This window comes from Dromiciops gliroides, chromosome 2, assembly GCF_019393635.1.
Source record: "Dromiciops gliroides isolate mDroGli1 chromosome 2, mDroGli1.pri, whole genome shotgun sequence".
NCBI classification, from domain to species: Eukaryota; Metazoa; Chordata; class Mammalia; order Microbiotheria; family Microbiotheriidae; genus Dromiciops; species Dromiciops gliroides.
Window position 1 is genome coordinate 3,839,440 of NC_057862.1, and position 18,014 is coordinate 3,857,453.

At 43.7% G+C, this 18,014-nt stretch overlaps 1 protein-coding gene across 1 annotated transcript in view; it reads left to right on the top strand.

Annotated features, from left to right (window-relative positions):
* Positions 1–18,014, top strand: part of TCERG1L (transcription elongation regulator 1 like) — a 358,337-nt gene that overhangs the window by 324,710 nt on the left and 15,613 nt on the right. Inside the window, exon 10 of the mRNA XM_043985929.1 lies at positions 7,736–7,871. Coding sequence (XP_043841864.1) covers positions 7,736–7,871 — 136 coding nt within the window. The remainder of the gene's footprint in view (positions 1–7,735; positions 7,872–18,014) is intronic.

The following is an 18,014-nucleotide window of genomic DNA, read 5'->3' on the forward strand; positions in this document are numbered from 1 at the left end:
AGGGCGTTTCGTTCATGCGCCCAAGGACATTTGGGTAGTAAGTGGCAATGACATGAATCCAACACAGGTTTCCTGACTCCATGGCTTGATCTTGCCATACTCCTGAATTCCTTAGGACTCAAAACTGAAAGGGATGTTTGATTGACTTGGATCCTGCCAGCCCATCTCCATGACTCCTGGGAACAATGGTCTTTCTTGAGGGTTCATTGTATGCATACCTTGGAAAGAAACCTCCATCTTGAACAAGGGCAGTATTCACAAGCTGAGCTTGTCCCTGGAAGTATCCATGTCACCGTTTGATTTCAATCCCCTCGAACTGACCAGCTCTGAATGCTCAGAGGATGCAGGCAGGGATAAGCAAGAAGGAGGAGACTGTGTGGAGCTGGCCCTGAAGAAAGAGGCCAGGGGCCTCATCCGTGTCAGGCAGTGGTTAGAATAGAGGCTATGCAGATCTAGGATTCAGGCCCAAAGCTCAGGCTTCTTGCAAAACCTCAGGCAAGGGACTTGTGCTGTTTGGACCTCAGGTTCCTTACCCCCCACCTCCACACACACACACACACACACACACACATTGACATACAGGCTCACACACATCTCATACACGTATATACACATATCCCACATACACACAGACCAATCAGATTCAGGCTCCTGTGTAAGTAGAGAAGGTTCCTGACCTGGAGTATATAGGCCAGGCTTCCAGCCCAGGCCCCGCCACATACAAGCTTGGTGACTTTCACTAAGTCACTTCCCCATTCTTGGACTGTGTTAGTAAAGGGGAGTACAAACAACACTGATACAAAGCTATGTCCACTAAGTAAATTAAAGAAGTACAGAAGAAGTTAAATGGGGGGGCCTGAGGGGATCAAAGTCTGTTTTGTTGCTCCTCAGCAATCAGGGAAGACTTCCTGGAGAAGGCAGCAAACAAGTAGAGGGGGAGGTGTTGTAGGCACAGGAGAAGTTCAATGATTCAACGCGGATAGAGGCAGACTCCTTAAGCAGGCGATCAAAGGCTAAAGATTTCTGTCAGGCAACAGGAGGGAGGGAGAAAGAGAGAGACAGAGACAGAGACTGAGAAAGATAGACAGAGACAGACAGAGACTGAGAGAGATAGAGAGAGACAGAGAGAGATAGAGAGACAGAAACAGACACCCAGAGAGAGACACAGAGACTGAGAGAGAGATAAACAGAGACAGACACCCAGAGACAGAGACAGAGATAGAGACAGACAGACACCCAGAGAGAGACACAGAGACAGAGACAGAGACTGAGAGAGATAGAGAGACAGAGACACAAAAGAGGAGGAGGAGGAGGAGGACGATGACAACAGTGATGAGGAGGGAAGAAGGGAGAGAGGAAAGAAAGATGGAAGGAAGGAGGGAGAGAAGGAAAGGAAGAGAGGGAGGGAAGGAAGGAAGGAGAGAAGGAGAAAGAGGCTGGGAGATGGGAAAGAAGTCAAAAAGAAAACATTTTCATGGCCATGCTCTTCGCACGGGCTGGCAGAGATTGGCCCCGGAGTCCTGGCCATCCGTGCATGGCAGCGGCAGGGCAGAGGGTACAAGGCAGAGTGCTCCCAGGGCACCTCCTGCTTCTCCAGGGGAGACCATGTGGGACCAACGAGCCGAAGGCGTGGGGTGGGGGGTTCTCCCAGGACCAGGAACTTCCCACCGAAAGACTCTGGAGAACTGCTCTGCTCCTGGCCTTTGACTTCTCCCTGGTTCTAACTGAACTCATAGTAGCCATTTGGACGCTGCCCAGTGTCCTGCAAGGGACATTTTGTTGAGTTATCTGTAAGAGGGAATCATTGGTGAACTTTGTGGAAGTTCCTATTGTCTCAGTCACACACCTAACAAAGCCAGGCTTTGTTTCCGCACCTTTTTGGACACATTTGCATTAATTAAAAGCAGAGGTCTCAATGATAACCTCTGGATCATGAGGTAGATGGAATGGAACTTGCCTTTTCAAGATTACACGTGGGGGGGGGCAGCTAGGTGGCGCAGTGGATAAAGTACCGGCCTTGGATTCAGGAGGACCTGAGTTCAAATCCAGCCTCAGACACTTGACACTTAAATAACTGTGTGACCTTGGGCAAGTCACTTAACCCTCATTGCCCCATCAAAAATACCCGAACAAACAAAAAAAGATTACATGTGAGTGTGAATGAGGCTGAGCGTGCAGCCAGTCTCCTTTGGCAAAACAAGCCTTCCAGCTCCCTGCCAACACCGTCTTCCTTTCATTTAGCACATGCAACAGTGCCAATGAGTGAGAAGTCCTTGGAGATGGAGCATGGCCTGAGGCAGGGCCTGCTACAGCCTCTGGAGGATGAAGCAGATGCCAGCATTCCTGAGACCCTTCAACTGCAGGGGGAACAGGGACAGGCCACATCTCCCTCTCTCAGTCTCAGTTTCCCTTCTTTGGGTCTTACTTTTCTCGTTTTTAAAATGAAAGGATATTTGAAGAAGCTTTTGGCTGTCTCCTTTCTTTCTTTTTTTTTTTTTTTTGGTGAGGCAATTGGGGTTAAGTGACTTGCCCAGGGTCACACAGCTAGTAAGTGTCAAGTGTCTGAGGCCAGATTTGAACTCAGGTCCTCCTGAATCCAAGGCCAGTGCTCTATCCACTGCTCCATCTAGCTGCCCCCTGGCTGTCTCCTTTCTTTGCAAAGGTGGGAACTGTGAGTAGACTGTCAGGATTCACTGACACTATTGGATTTGTTTAATAAACCACTGTGATGGTGTCTGTGTGTGTGAGTGTATGTGTATGTATTTAAAGCGTTTTTTGTCCTAATCAGATATGACTCTGCAGAGGGTGAAAATATATTTTAATTTATGATGCAGACATAATTGTACTACATACATATATGCGTGGTACATACATATCTATGTATATATACACATATTTTGTGTGTACACACTCATGTACACACATATGCATGTGTATTCTGTGTATTCTGAATAGCCCCAAAGTTCCCAAAAGTGATGGAGAAAAGATAGAGTCCAACTGAGGGTGGGGTGGGGTAGGGGTAGAATCCTAACAAATAAAGCTGGACAGGCTAATAAAATGCCAGGTCTAGGCCACAGCCCACCCCACCCACTGCAGGCCTGTAAGAAAAGGCTGAGGGACCACTCATTAGCTGCACAATAGGAGCAGTCCAGAGGGGTGGGGGTCATAAAGCAGGTTCAATTCCTTCTTCTAACCCATATGAGCTTGTGATCCAGGGCAAGCTCCTTATTCTTTCTGAACCTCCCTTCCCTCATCCAGAAGAGGGGGAAGACAGAAGACCATTGTTCCTTGATTGTTTATGAAGCACGGGTCAGACCTAGCGGTCCCCTCTGGCTCTTAAATTCACTGATTCTGTCGTTTGTGTTTCACACTGTTGGCTTCTATGTGAATACATTCAGTGACCAGCATTCCATTCCCACATCAGCATTCCTGAAGTGGCATAGCCCTAACCCGGTCCGCAGGCCTTGGTTATATGGTCTGGCCATCTTGAGATTCATTATTATCGGATTGTAAATAATAGTAAAAACCTGAATCAAGGAAACTCCATTTGACTGGCAACTTCATGAATGCCCTTTTCTCCTTGTTCCCATTCCCAGAATTTCTAAAATTCAATAGAAACAAACTTTCCAGCCTAATAGGGTCTTTATTATCACATAGTTGTAGCCGCAGCTGCTTCTTAGGAATCAATTCGATCTAATAATAAATTTAAAATAGCTCTTTGTCTTCCCCTTTTAGCGGTTATTATAACTGAATAATGGAATGTGGAATTTATTTTTAATAGTTTGTTTAAAAATAGGCATCTTTATTTTTGCAGTGGATAACATTAAAAATAAAACAGGAGGCTTAAGTCTCACAGCTGATGGCGTAATGTATGAGGACAATTACAGTGGGATGTCAAAGGAGTAGAGTTGCCTGGAGGCTCTTGGACCCAGGGACCAATGACCTCCCCATGAAGGGTACTCAGTAATAGTGGCTGGCCAACTCTCAGCCTGTCTCAGCCTCTTCTGGAATATCAGACCATCTGTGTCAACAATAACAATGCCATTGTTTGTGTCCCTTGTGCTCATTTTTAGTCCTTAGGGACAAGGAACTCTATATATTCTGTGACTCCCTATGGATCCACTGAGACGTGGCCACCTCTGGGGACCAGAGGCTTTATCACTATTGGTTGTCAAGATCTTGAGAGTTAATATTGTCCACGGAAGATCCTATTACTTTTATAACTCTCGCCTGTCCATTAAATTATGCAACATAACAGATTCCACAAAGAAAAGGCACTTGTGAACCCTTGACTTTTTTCCTTTTATCAAAAAGGCAAGTGCCTTGATCTTCCCTGGACAATTATATTCATTTAATAGAAAGGGAAATACTATACTCCTAGTGCATTTAGGGGAAACTTGAATCTGTGAAAGAAAACAATGTTGGCTTCAGAGCTTTCAGTTTCAAACCAAGGAGCAGGAGAGGGGAAATCCGGGGTAACCACCCCCCCTCCATCAACTTGTTACTCCTTGTCAAATATGGTTGACCTGGTGTGATCATATGCTACCATCACTTTTGTGCCCTGATATTATAATTGTCCAATGCTTTCAGTCAGTTGATCCAAAAGCAATTGGTAAGCAACTCCTCTGCTACATGCCCTGTGCAAAGTGTTGGGAGTAAAAAGAATGGCATTGCTTCCTTAAGTGTAAAAGATGAGACAACATGGAACATAATTAGTTCCAGTAAAATGCATTTGAAATGAAAATAAGATACATGTAGCTAGGAGAAGGGGGTAAAATAAGTATCAATGGAGAAGGGAACCCCTGAGCCAGATCTTGAAGGAAGCCATAGACTCCAAGAAGTGGAGGTGATGAAGAAGAGCATCCTAGGCCTAGGGGACAGGTGGCAAGAGGTGGAGCCCCCTCTGTGAAGTGCCCCCGCCATGAGGAATTGTGGGAGGATAGAAGACAAGGAGGAGAGGACCATGGGAGAAGACTTTGAAAGTTGAATCACACCTGGTCGGAAGGAGCTCTGAATGCCAACCAGAGGAGTTTGTATTTGGTCACCGTGGCAATAGGGAGCCCCTGTCATCACGGTGAGACCTCTACTTTTAAGACAATCACTTGAGACTAATGCAGAAATATGTTTAATGTTATTATGTATATATAACCTATATCAGATTCCCTGCTGTCTAGGGGAGGGGGAGAGGGAGGGAGAAAAATTCAAAATTGGAAATCTTATATAAACAAATGTTGAAAACTATTTCTACACGTAACTGGAAAATAATAAAATACTTTTATTAAAAAAAAGACAATCACTTGGGCAGTTGAGCCAGGGGTGGATTGGGGTGGGGAGAGACTTGAGGAAGAGAATCCAATTTTTAAGCAGTTGTATTAGTTTAAGTGAGATATAATCAGTTCTTAAAGGAGTAAAATAGTTGCGTGTGTGTGGAGAGAGAGAGAGAGAGAGAGAGAGAGAGAGAGAGAGAGAGAGAGAGAGAGAGAGAGCAGAGAATAGTGGTGAAGATCGTATGAGAAAGAATCGACAAGATTGCTCAACTGACTGTGAGTATGAGTAAAGAGTCAAGTAGGACACCAAGATTGGGATCCTGGGTGTTTAGCAGGATGGTGGTACCCTTGAAAGACAAAGGGATATTTGGAAGAGGGGTAGGTTTGGTGTAAAATAAAAGATAATGAATTCCTTTTCAGACATGTTGAATTTGAGGTTTCTTTGGGCTGTGCAGTTTGAAATGCCCAGTGGTTAGTTGGAGATGCCAGCCTGGTGCTCAAGAGAGACTAGTTTGGCTCAATAGATCTGAGTCATCAACACACAGTGGATTGACAGCTTATGACACCATCAAGGGAAATCCATGAAAAGAAAAGAGAAGAGGGGAGAGGTTTCAGGGTGTGGGGGATACTTAGTTGCAGGCATGTCATGGAAGATGGATCAGTAAAAGAGACTGAAAAGCAGCAGTTAAGTGGGAGGAGAACGGGAAAAAACACGGTGTTGAAAGCCAGGGAGAAGGACTGGGTGGTCAGCAATGTCACCTGCTGGGGAGAGGTCAAAGAGAGGGAAGAGTGTGAAGTTGGTGATTGAGATCTTGCTGGTAACTTGGGAAGAAGGGAGGATTTCAGGGCAGTTGGAAAGCCAGATTTGCAAGAGGCAAAGAAGAGAGTGACAGGAGAGGAAGCTGAAGCACAAAGAATGGACAGTGGGGAGGAGGGAGGAGAGATATAGGGAGAGAGATCATGGAGATGTCAGGAATGAATAGGACTTTTTGAAGATGAGAGAAACTTGGAAATATTTGTCAGCAGCAGGAAAGGAAACAGCAGTAAGGGTTCAATTGAAGGTGAGGCAGAGAAGAGTTATACTGAAGGCTATTTACTAGAAAACATAGGAGGAAAGGGGATCAAGCAACCACATAGAAGATTTGACTTTGGTAAATAGAAGGACTACCTACCTTTCACCAAAGCCTGGGATAAAGAAGGCAACTGGAGCATTGCAGTGTGTGAAAAGGTCCCCTTGCCTCTGTGAAGACCCAGCTGACATTACAGAACATACGTGTGCAATGGATCCTGTCAACTTGGATGTAGGCCTTTTTGTTTCAATTCTGCTCAGCAAAATATGAGAAGAGGCAAATGGTTGAAGTAATCCTGGCCTGGGGTTTGGTGAGGAAAGAGCAGTGATAGTGAGAGAGCTGAGGATTTGAGGAAGGAGGGTGGAAAGTTGAGATATTTCACCTGAAGGGAGCATGACTCCAATGGGCTGGCCATGTTGTTTGAATGCCAAACCTACCTTTGCCTAGAAAGACTTTTTTATGGTGAGCTCACACAGAAGTCAGAAGAAGTGATAAAAGGACACTCTCAAAATCTCTCTAGTACATTGGAATCAATTGTAGGACATGGGAGAAATGGGAAGACTACCCAGCATGGCATGCCTGCATCAAAGAAGGCTCTGTACTCTATGAGCAAAGCAGAATCACAGTAGCTCAAAAGAAATGGGAGGGGGCAGATAGGTGGCCCAGTGGATATAGCACTGGCCCTGGATTCAGTAGGACCTGAGTTCAAATCCAGCCTCAGACACTTGACACTTACTAGCTGTGTGACCCTGGGCAAGTCACTTAACCCTCATTGCCCCACCAAAAAAAAAAAGTGAGGTGCTCAAATTTATAGCCATCTTCACTCCAGATGTTCATATGGATTTTTTGTGCCAGACCTGTGGTTACATTGATCTGATCAGCCATAGTCAGACACATCATACCTTCACCCCAACATAATGATATTGTTTGGGGCCTCTTGAAACATGAAGGACAACAAGCAATCAGCAAGGGGTCCATGTCAGTAGCCTGGGGAGTTAGGAGAGTGAAGTCAGAGGTATTGTTATGGTCTGGGAAAGTATTAAGGAGTGGAGGAAATGGAGCTCAAGACAAGGAGAAAGAACAGGCCTGGGAGGAGTGAGGCAGAGGGAGTTATGTGAGATGGGGGCCTACAGCAGAATTTCAAAATTCTTGATCAGGGAAGGGGTGGCATCCTCGGAATTGTGGCCACCTCTGTGTGGAGCTGATGAAGAATTATTTAACTTCCCTAACCAACCACTGGAGAATTGGGTATTTGCTTGGGCAAACAATGCAGCCTTCAAAGAAGGCATACATTTGATAGGGTTATTGTAACAGGTCATTCCCTTACCCCATTGAAAGCTCAATGATTTCCATCTGGAATCTGGGCAATTAAGCTGTACCTTTCTGATGTCTTTAAAGACTTGAAGGTCCTCAGAACATTGAGCTAGAGAAGCCTGAAAAGGAAGATCGAGGCCAGAACACTCCTCCACATCAGATCCTACTTCCATTGGAAGAGCGAGCCACCCACTTCCGAGACATGCTGCTGGAAAGAGGGGTAAGTGAATCCGGCCTCGGTGCAAGGTTAATGAGTGATATATTGCATCTCTCTTCAGGAAGTTCCTGATGCAATTCCTCCTCTGATATTCCTGAAATCGTGTTTCCTTTTTCAGCAAGCATGCGCCTTAGAGAAGCAACATGAACAAGTAGGCAGAGTGCTGAACCACAGTCCAGAGAGACCTAGGTACAAGTCCTGCCTTTGACACTCAGTAGCTATGTGACCCAAGATATAGTTATCAGCTGCTCTTCAGCTCCCTTCAGATATCTGAATGGTCAATTTGTGGAAGAGGGCTTAGCCTTGTTCTACTTTCCTGGGGGATAAGAACGTGGAGCAATGACCTGAGGTTTCAAAGAGACTGATTTCAGCCTTAGGTCAGGAGAAGCTTCCACTAGTTAGGGCAATCCCCAAGAGGAATGGGTTGCCTCATGGCGACACGTCCCTACTTTCCACCCTCGTTGAAGACCTTGAAGCCAAGACTAGGTGTCCATTCATCAGATTTCATTTGGCCAGAATGGTCTCTGGGGTCCCTTTAACCCTGAAGTTGTATTTCTGTAATACTTAGTTGAGCCCCAGTTTTCGCATCTTCAAACTGCTGGTCACAATTACACAATTATGGGCAACATCATATTGTTTGGCACTGGGTGTACAATGATGAAAAACAAAGCATGTCTTTCTATTAGTGAGCTTATGGTGTGAATGAGAGAAATGTTGCAGACTCACGTATGAAGGATACAGTGAAGAAAGAGAAGGGGGAAAAGGGGGTACAGATAATGTGCAACAAGACATCCAAAGAGGTGGGAACACCATGGGGTATATGGGTGAGGGAGGTCACTCTCACGTAGAGGGAAGCAACTGAAATTTCTAGAATTTCTGGGGATAGGGGATGCTGGGTAAGTTGGCTATGCGTATACAATGGGGTGGGGGAGGGCGGGAGATTGAGACCCAAATAGACATCAAGTCATGCTGTGTTGATCCTATTTAGTCTGCTCACTTCTTGCTTGTAAACTGTGCCTTGCTGTGGTGGTGTTGGCCAGTGCAAAGATTCTGTTGGTAATGAAGCGGGCCACTGACAAAGGAGTGGCCCCACATGCCCATGGGAAAGAAAGGTCAGTATTCATTCTGAGGTGCTCTCCTGAATCAGCAGAGAGGACACATGGGTTCTGGGAGGCAGAGTTCAAGGAGGACCAGCACAATGGTCAGGAAACAGGATGTGTCCATTTTCTGCTGTGACTGCCTTTATGACCTATAGCAAACCTCTTCTCTCTGACCTGCAATTTCCCCATCTTTAAAATCAAGAGGATGGACAAGATAGTTTGTGAGGAGCTTTCTAATTCTAGTAATCTCTAAATCTAGGAGGACCTATATATGTGTGTATGTGCATACATGCATGTGCATATAAACACATGTGTCTAGGAGTGTGTATGCATATGTGTGTATATGCATATGCGTATGCATTTCTATCCATCTTCTGGTTTGTAAGTGTACATAGCTGCAGGGTTGGATGCATTTTATGGGATGCCAAAGGGTATGATATGTCCAGTCTCTAAATTATTCTAGCCAGAATTCCTATAGAGGATGAGCACACATTAATGACCAGGTCAGTTTAGATTTACTGTGCTGCAAGAGTATACCCGGATCGTTTTGTTTTTTGTTTTTTTCACCTAATGCCCTGACTGAGCACAGTGCTTCATTCACACTAAGTGTCTTTCAACTGGGTGTTGAATTGTATTTTATCTTTTATTTTCCCTGGGAATTTGTAGAGATGAAGACACTGATTGAAACAAAATGAGATGGTGTTTTGCTCTTTGGCAAATTGAAAGCTATATTTTCACTTTAGAGAGGGAAGACAAAAGCCACCTTTTCCTCAAATGTTTTTCCAATGCCTCTGATTTTCTAAGTTGCCTTTTGGGCACAGAAAGCAGCCCAGACACTTTCTGCCCAGCTGGATTTCTTCACCAAATGAAAAGGGACACAGAAGGTGATCATGGAAACATGCATGCAGCATGAATTATAATGAACACTTTAAATAGCTCAGAGCAATATAGAAACTGAAGCCCCTCTGGCTTGTGAACCACTGCACCACAGACTCTCCCAGCTGCCTCCCTCCTGAGATTAGGAAAGATGGGGAACTGAGGAGAGGATAGCATAGCAGAAGGCAGCAAGGTGACCACAGCTTGGTGGGTCTCCATTCATCTGGAAGCACAGTGGGAATCCAGGGCTATACAGAAGGCAAAGGGGGAAGGGGACTCTTCTCAAGGAGCTCTGAGGAAAAGATCTGGAGGGAAATTTCCTGCCACAAAACTGGTTGTAATGGGGGGGGGTGTTTGTGTGTGTATGATGCATGTGCATATCCATTTATCTGGTGGGCACTGGGCAGCTCCTGGGGGATTTTGAGTAGGGGAGGCATGTGCTCGGGACATTATTCCAGAAGCAGTGTGCAGGATGGATTGCATAGGGAAGCAGTTAGATGGAGAGAGGCTTTTCTAGGAACTTATGGGAAAGGAAATGAGGGACTGCAGAAGGGCAGTTTGAGTGGAAATGGAGAAGGGAGATTTTGTGAGGGAGATTCAACCTATCAGATGTAACAACTGATCAGATAATGAAGTATTATACAGAGGGAAGAAAGTAAAAAAAATGCTCAGAGGGAATCAAATCCATTGACTGAGTATGCTGAAAGAAACCCAGCTCCAGCACCTACTTCCAGATCGGAGACCTTCCACAAGCAAGATCAAAGTCAGCCTCTTCTGCTCACCTTCCACAGGCTCTGCTCAGGCCACCATGAATAGGGCTCCATTTCTTTTCCTTGTCTTTCCGCTCAGAGAGTCTCCCATGCCTTCCCAGGTTCCTTCCTGTCCCTTCATCATCACATTTCTTGTATACAAATATACTCACTCGAGCGCTCCCTCCGCAATAAAAACTTCCTTCACCTTCAGATCATTTTGCTTCCATCTGCCTCTCTCCAACTTCCCTCTGCATCCCCTTGCCCAGTGCTCTGGGACCAAGCCAACCAAGTCTAGTCCCTGTTCTCCAGGATATCTCTGCAAGAAAAGATAGCCTTAATGCCTTCAGCCAGTCTTCACCCTCCTCTTCGTTCCTCTACCCCCATACATGGACATAGGTGTGCACAAGTCTTCCTCTTCAGACAGCTTCCAGAGAACAAAGATTTTGGCATGTGATTCATTCTGATCCCCAGGGCTCTGCTTAATAAGGCTTTGGTTTGTGAATCACCACCACCACCACCATCATCTCATAGAAGCTGAGAAGAATAAGAAAATAACAAGATCAATCAAAATGGCTCCTGCCAGGTGGCACCTTCAGATGCACATGTGTCTTGTTTATGATCCTCAAAGCAATGCTTTGTAGGAGGGGGATGGGGAAAGGCAGGGAGGAGACCATGTAGACACACACACACACACACACACACATACACACACGCATACAGATACATATCTTTGTGTTGTTTATGTGTTTTTCTTTAATACCATAATAAGATAAGTATCAAGCTCAAATTGCTTTAGAGATCAATTGACCACACCCTCATATTTACAAATGAGGAAACTGAGAGCTAGAATGATTCACTGACTCACCCAAAGCTGATGTTCCAAGTAACAGCGACTCACTCTACATCCAGCCCTCTTTCCTTCGTGCCACTAGTCCTTTCACATTCTAGGACAGTAACAAGACCTGCATATAGGTAACATTGTAGGGGCCATAATGAGAGAGACTAAGGCCTCACAGAGTCCAAAACTCATAAACATCCATCTTTGAAGAGAGAGACGCCATATAGCCAAATCCACAGGGGCATTAGGTTCCATGGAACACCATCAGTCACCCAGAGACTGTCTGGGGACACAAAGACTTTCAGTGAGGAAAAGCCCAGTCCATCCCAGGGTAGCCCATTTTAGGACTGAATGGTTCTAATCCATTCAATTCTATAAGGATTTCTGAAGTGCCTCCTTTGTGCCCTGCACTGTGCTTAGCACTAAGGGTACAAATAAGAAAAGGAAAGTTAGTTCATGCCCTTAGGCACTTAAATTCTAATGGGGGAAGAAAACACCTAAAATGAAGCTAAAAAGCAGGGAAGGGGGCACTAGGGTTAGCTGGTGCAGGAACGTGATAATTTCTGGAGATGAAACCAAGCAGAGCCACTGCTGGAAAATGGCTGGGTACTTGGAAAGTCCTACATCCTCTGCAAAGGAAGGCTTTGGTGAGGAGTTTCATGCTCCACCCTCTGACCCTCTGAGGGAAAAGGCAACTGAGCATGAGTTGTAAAAGTGCTGAAAATCAGAAACTTGGTCAATCTATATGATGATGAGATTTCAGCTAATCAACTTCTTAGCTTCCCCGAGTGAGGCATGACCTTCAGAAAATAGATTATTAACCATTTGAAAACCTCCCCCCCCCCTTTTTTTGAATCTACATTTGCCTTTGTTTTCAACATTTCTTCCCATTGATCTCAGTCTTCCCTCTGAGACTAAAGAGCGCGAGTCTAATCTTTCTTCCCCATGATGACCATTCAGAGATTTGAAAGCAGCAGCCGCACACCCTCCAAGTCATCCCTTCTCAAGGATGAACAACCACAATTCTTTTCAATGACCCCTGAATGCATCGTGCAGTGCTTTCAGTATGTCCAGCAGCATTATGTCATTTGTAAAGTCAAAGACATCATCTGTTCCAAGGAACTCCTAAAAATGTTGGCTATCTCCGAACCCAAGCTAGATTCCTTGTCCCCAAACAGGAGGTCTCCTGATTTGATAGGGCACTGTTAGCAATTTACGTTGGAGGGGCTGGTGGATATCCAGCTAGTTCCAAGTCTGCTTCCTTGGCATGTCCTCTCTTCTTTATCTTTACATATTTTCCACAGGAATAACATGATTTATTTTATCAGATAGTTTTCCGTAGTCTTGATTCTCCTTGTCTGTCAGTTTAGTAATCCCGACCAAAGAAAGGAAGGAAGGGAGAAAAATAACGGAAGAAAGTATGTTCATTTGCCGTGATGCATTCTTGATGAACGGATCCAGGTTTTGTCATTACTTTTCTAGATGGTCATGTAAGACCTCTCTAATCATGTTACAGAATTTTGTCAGGAATTAAAATTAAACTCACTGGCTGATTCTTTGTAGACTCAGGACACATGCTCTTCTCCAGTCATGTCATACCTCTCTTGTTTTCCATGCTCTCTCAAAGGTCACTGAAAGCTGGTTAGCTATTCTCCTACCAATTCCCTCACTCCTAAGAGCACTTATTCAGTGGTTTAATGCATGTTGATCTTTTTTTTTCATCCATTAAGCATCTATGTTCCCAGCTCATTGTCACACACAGAGTAGGTACAAATTAAATAATTAATGATTCACTGATATAACAAAGACATAATTCCTTGTACTGTGAAAAACCCAGCTCTTTCCTGAGAATTCATCTGTAGAGAAATGAGACTGTTGTTTGCTTGTTTTTCCCCCCTACCATTGTTTTTCCTCTGTAAACAACACAATGAAACATGTTTTATAATCCAATTCAATTGAATTCAATTGCATTTTTTCCCCTACAGTTTCCAAAGAATAGAATTTTACCCTTGCTTTGGAAATCAGTCAGTGTAGATAGCCTCTCACTTTAAATCATGGTGCTTTTATTGACGATTGGATTGGAATGCATGAGTTTATCAATCAATTTTAACCAAGTGTGCATTCATGATGGAGCAGACACTGCCAAGCCACAGAATTCTAAATCTCAGAATATATTCCAGTAAGCTGATCCAGCCTGACTTACTCACCTGGGGCCACGACCCATCTCCTATAAGACATAATAGTGTTATTAACATTTGAGGAATGTCAGTGAAATTTCATTTAACTTTATTAATGCCTAAGCTCTTCAGCTCTTTATGTTGGAAGCTAACCCCAAATACCAATAGAGTATTATATGAATGTAAATTTGATATTAGCTCTGCTTCAAAGACCTGCCTCTCTGTTACACCGAAAAGAGCCAGCTGGCTAAATTTTTATCATTTCTTGAATATGACTATGATTCTTTGGTTGGTAGATTTTGCTAATGAGGATCCCAGAACCTTCCAGTTTCATCTGAGTTGGGTGCTGCCTTTCAGCCTGCCATTCCAGCATGTGGATGGATGCTGATGACGTGGCAGCCCAGATTACTGCTCCCTTCTGTTCCCCACCCAACAACCTGTTATCTGATAATATTCACTCACTCAGAAGATGAATGACTGCCCTTGTGAAGTGTTAGATATTAGGATGAGAGCTGAAAAAGATCAGAATTCTAAGTCCCCAAATGTCTCCTGAAGGTTTAGGTGGTGAAGAACAATCTGTACTTAAAGAAAGAAGACACATGGTTTATGTCCTTTTTATGGTATAAAATGGGGCAAAAAAGGCATGTGTCTATATATGGCTAGTATCACTTATGTATGGACAGTATCCATACATCACAGCTGATTTCCATGGGCTAACACTACGAGACCTGGAAAAGGGCAGCATTTTCTTCATGAAGTGGGTCATTACATAACTGTATAAGCATTTATATTCTTCTAAGAATTATTTATGTGAAACTTCCTTTGGCTGTCCACAAGGGTTTCTGAGAATTACATGAAAATATAGCTTGGAACACACTTTTGGAATTATAGAAATAGTATGAGTCGAGTGACAGTGATGTAACCTGTAAGCCGATTGAAAGTCATTGTCTTTTCTAAGGGAACATGCTGGTAGCCTTTTTAAAAGTTTGGTTATAGTGATGGGGCATGGAAAGGCAGATGACAGATGTGAGCAGACCACAATGAAGAACCCACCACAAGCCTTCTCTTCTTGAGACTAAGTGTTCCCAGTTCCTTCATTCACTCCACATAACTTATGATTTGATAATCTCATTTTGTGGGTCAACCTTTTGTGGAACAAAGCAGGTGGCCTGTATATTCACTAGATATATAGACACTAATCCTGGTATGACCCCCCAGATCCTACTGTGGTGAAATGATTGACTATGTTCTCAGCATCCTATTTCTACTACCACGAGACACTGGCTTTCTTGAGTACTGTGTCAGAACAGTGGCTCATAGTGAGCAAGAATTCCATTAGCCGTCCCATCCCCATCTTTTTTCATAAAAGGTTTATTTCTACCTCCATCTCAACCAGCTTGTGCTTGTGATACAAATAGTTTTAACCATATTGATAATAAGGATGGCTCACATTTGTTTCATGCTTTAAGATTTATATGATCTCACTTGATTTGAGGCTCACAGTAATCCTGGGAGGAAGGGATTTTTCCTATGCCCATTTTAGAGAAGAGGAAATGGAGGGAGGCTGCGTGACTCTCAGTGAGTGACCTACAGTCACACAGATACAATTCAAATGTCAGTCTCCCTGACTCCAAGTATGGCACATACAGCATGTGCTTCTTTTTACAAATGAAATCCAACACATAAATGGCTCTTCTCAGACATGACTAATCAATGTTACTTTCTTTTCCCTTGCTTGTGTATGTCTGTTACAAAGGAAAGGTTTCTACATCATGGAGGGTGGGTTGTATAGCAATAGACATGAAATAAAAAAGAATCATATACCCCAGAGATAAAAGGGAATGAAAAATAAGTCCAATTTGTATAACATTAATTAAACCAGCTGCCTTTATAATAACAGAAACAAACAAACAAACAAGTAGGTACTGACTTTGGGGAATATTCAGAATTCCTCATCTATTGGCAGTTACCTATTGCTCCATAGGGTCTGCCTTAACTGCAACCATTTCCTTCCAAATCTAACAAGCAATGAAGCCAACTACATCTCCTTGTCCTATTCTGGGCACCCTCCAAGACCTCCCTGTCCTAGCTTTCCAGCCACATACACCTGCCTGAAGCCCTGAGGCAGATACCGATAACCTACCGAAATCCATTCCTCAGTGACAAACCTTTCTACCATCTCATGCCATCCTAGTGGTTCGGAATCTCTAAGTTGTCATTGTTCAAACGCATTTCTCCTTCCTCCATTGACCATTCCCTTAATCTAGTTCTTCTCAACCTAACCCACCAATTTCCTACTTTAAAATTACCAAGCTCTTCCACTGTGCTCTCTGGTGTGCCTGCTCCAGGTGAACAAATTGGATTTCATTGTCTACCTGTTCCTTCCATATTGTTGCATTCAGTGAAAGCTGATTCCCTCCTGGTGACACTTCTGGCCACTCTTCTCAGCACTGGCTACACTTGGACTTATATCTTAGAGATGACCAGTGATGGAAAAGACATTGTATTTTCCTCTGCCACCATCAGTAGTGTCTTCTCCTTTGAGAATCAATCAGTCCACATGTATCACACAAGTAAGATTCTGATAGATGTCTGCCAACCACCAAGGTATCCTCCTTCTTTCCTCAATGAATTCAGTGCTTGACTTAAAGTCTCTACTCCCTCAAATACCCTGACCTACCAATTTCTCAATTTACTCAATTCCCACAATGAAGTTTATATTACATAATCTCAGCTAAGCCTTCACTGTGGCAAAGCAGTCCTGTGACGTCTCCCTAAATAACTCACTATCCAATTCATCAGAGCAGTTTTTCAAAGCTCTTGTATCTTTCCCAGAGTTCCCCTTTCTCAAACTTCTCAGCTGAGAATTTTGTTTAAGATTTTCTTGTAAATATTAAGAACTTTCACTGAAAGCTCCCTTTTCTCCACATCTTACATGCATGATTGATGAGACTCAAATAGAGCACATTCATTTTTCTCTTCTTAAACTAAATCTCTTTCTCTTTCTCTCTCTCTCTCTCTCTCTCTCTCTCTCTCTCTCTCTCTCTCTCTCTCTCTCTCTCTCTCTCTCATTGTATGTGTAGGTGAAGTCCTATAAAGACTTCAGAGTCCCTATCCCAAAGCCTACCACTCCTAAAAATCAGATCCTCCAGACTAAGGCTACATCCCCCCCAAAGTGGTCTAAGTATATATTTGGGAACCTAAATGTTGCATAATTTTTATTATTTTTTCAATTGACATGCATTTATTTATTTTTTCTAATTCACCTACTTCCTGCTGAAAAAAAGCAGGAAAACAATCCTCACAATAAATATGCGTAGTTGAGCAAAAAACTGCTGCTGCTGCTGCTGCTGTTGTTGTTGTTGGGAGGGACAATGTCCAGAATGTGTGTCTTATGCTGCATATTTGATCCACAACCTCTCTGTCAGGAAAAGGTTGCCTTCTCAATAAGTGGTCCTTGGGAATCATTGTTAGTCATTATATTGATCAGGTTGAAAACAAAACCTTTCCAAGTTAATTGCTTTTATATTGTTGTTTCTCCATTATAAATCGTTACCTCATTTTCACTTCACTCCAAAGCATTGATACACATTTTTCCAGTTTTCCCAGAAGTCATCTATTTAATCATTTCTCATGGAATGATAGCGGTCCATCCAATTCTTCTGTTATACTTGGTTCAGTCATTCCCCAATTTATGTGTCTGTGTGTGAGAAAGGAGGGGTCCTAACCCTATCAACTTAAGACAGCCTTCTAATCCATTCCCTCATTATCACTGGCCTCTCAATGATAAATCACTTGGATGATTGGCATTCTAGTTTGATTTAGCTAATTCCATTAGCTATTCCACAGGGTTATTTACTTAGAATATATGATAAGTCCATACATTTCCCAGCAACACCAAGACCCACATTCTTCCTTATACCAACTGATCCTGGGGAGACTCAGCTCAGACTTAACGCTGTGGCAAAGCACTTGCCACACGAAGTTCACTTCCAAGTGCGTTGGAGCCTTTGCTGCTAGGGACCCACTCTTGGCTATGCAGTCGATCTACTTCTAGCCTGGGGCTTGGATGTTCCTCAGGCTGTACTCATAGACTGGGCCCAGCTGGACACAATCCCTGGCACGGACTCCAGCTTCTGGATCTCTGATGGCTCATCTTCGGGATCTTTCAAAGCTTAGAAGGTTTTGGTCTAGTCCTCTCCATCACTGATAACAGTAGAACCCTGTGCTCGTGGATTCTTGTCGACCGTTCCTGGAAGAGTCGGCTTCTGGCAATGGTTCTTTCTCCCCACCCAGAGGTTTGCAGCCATTGTTTCCTCCTTAAGTCATATTCATCAAAGCCTTATCCCCCTTTTACAGATGAGGAAACTGAGGATAAGATTAAGCGACTTGCCCAGAGTTTC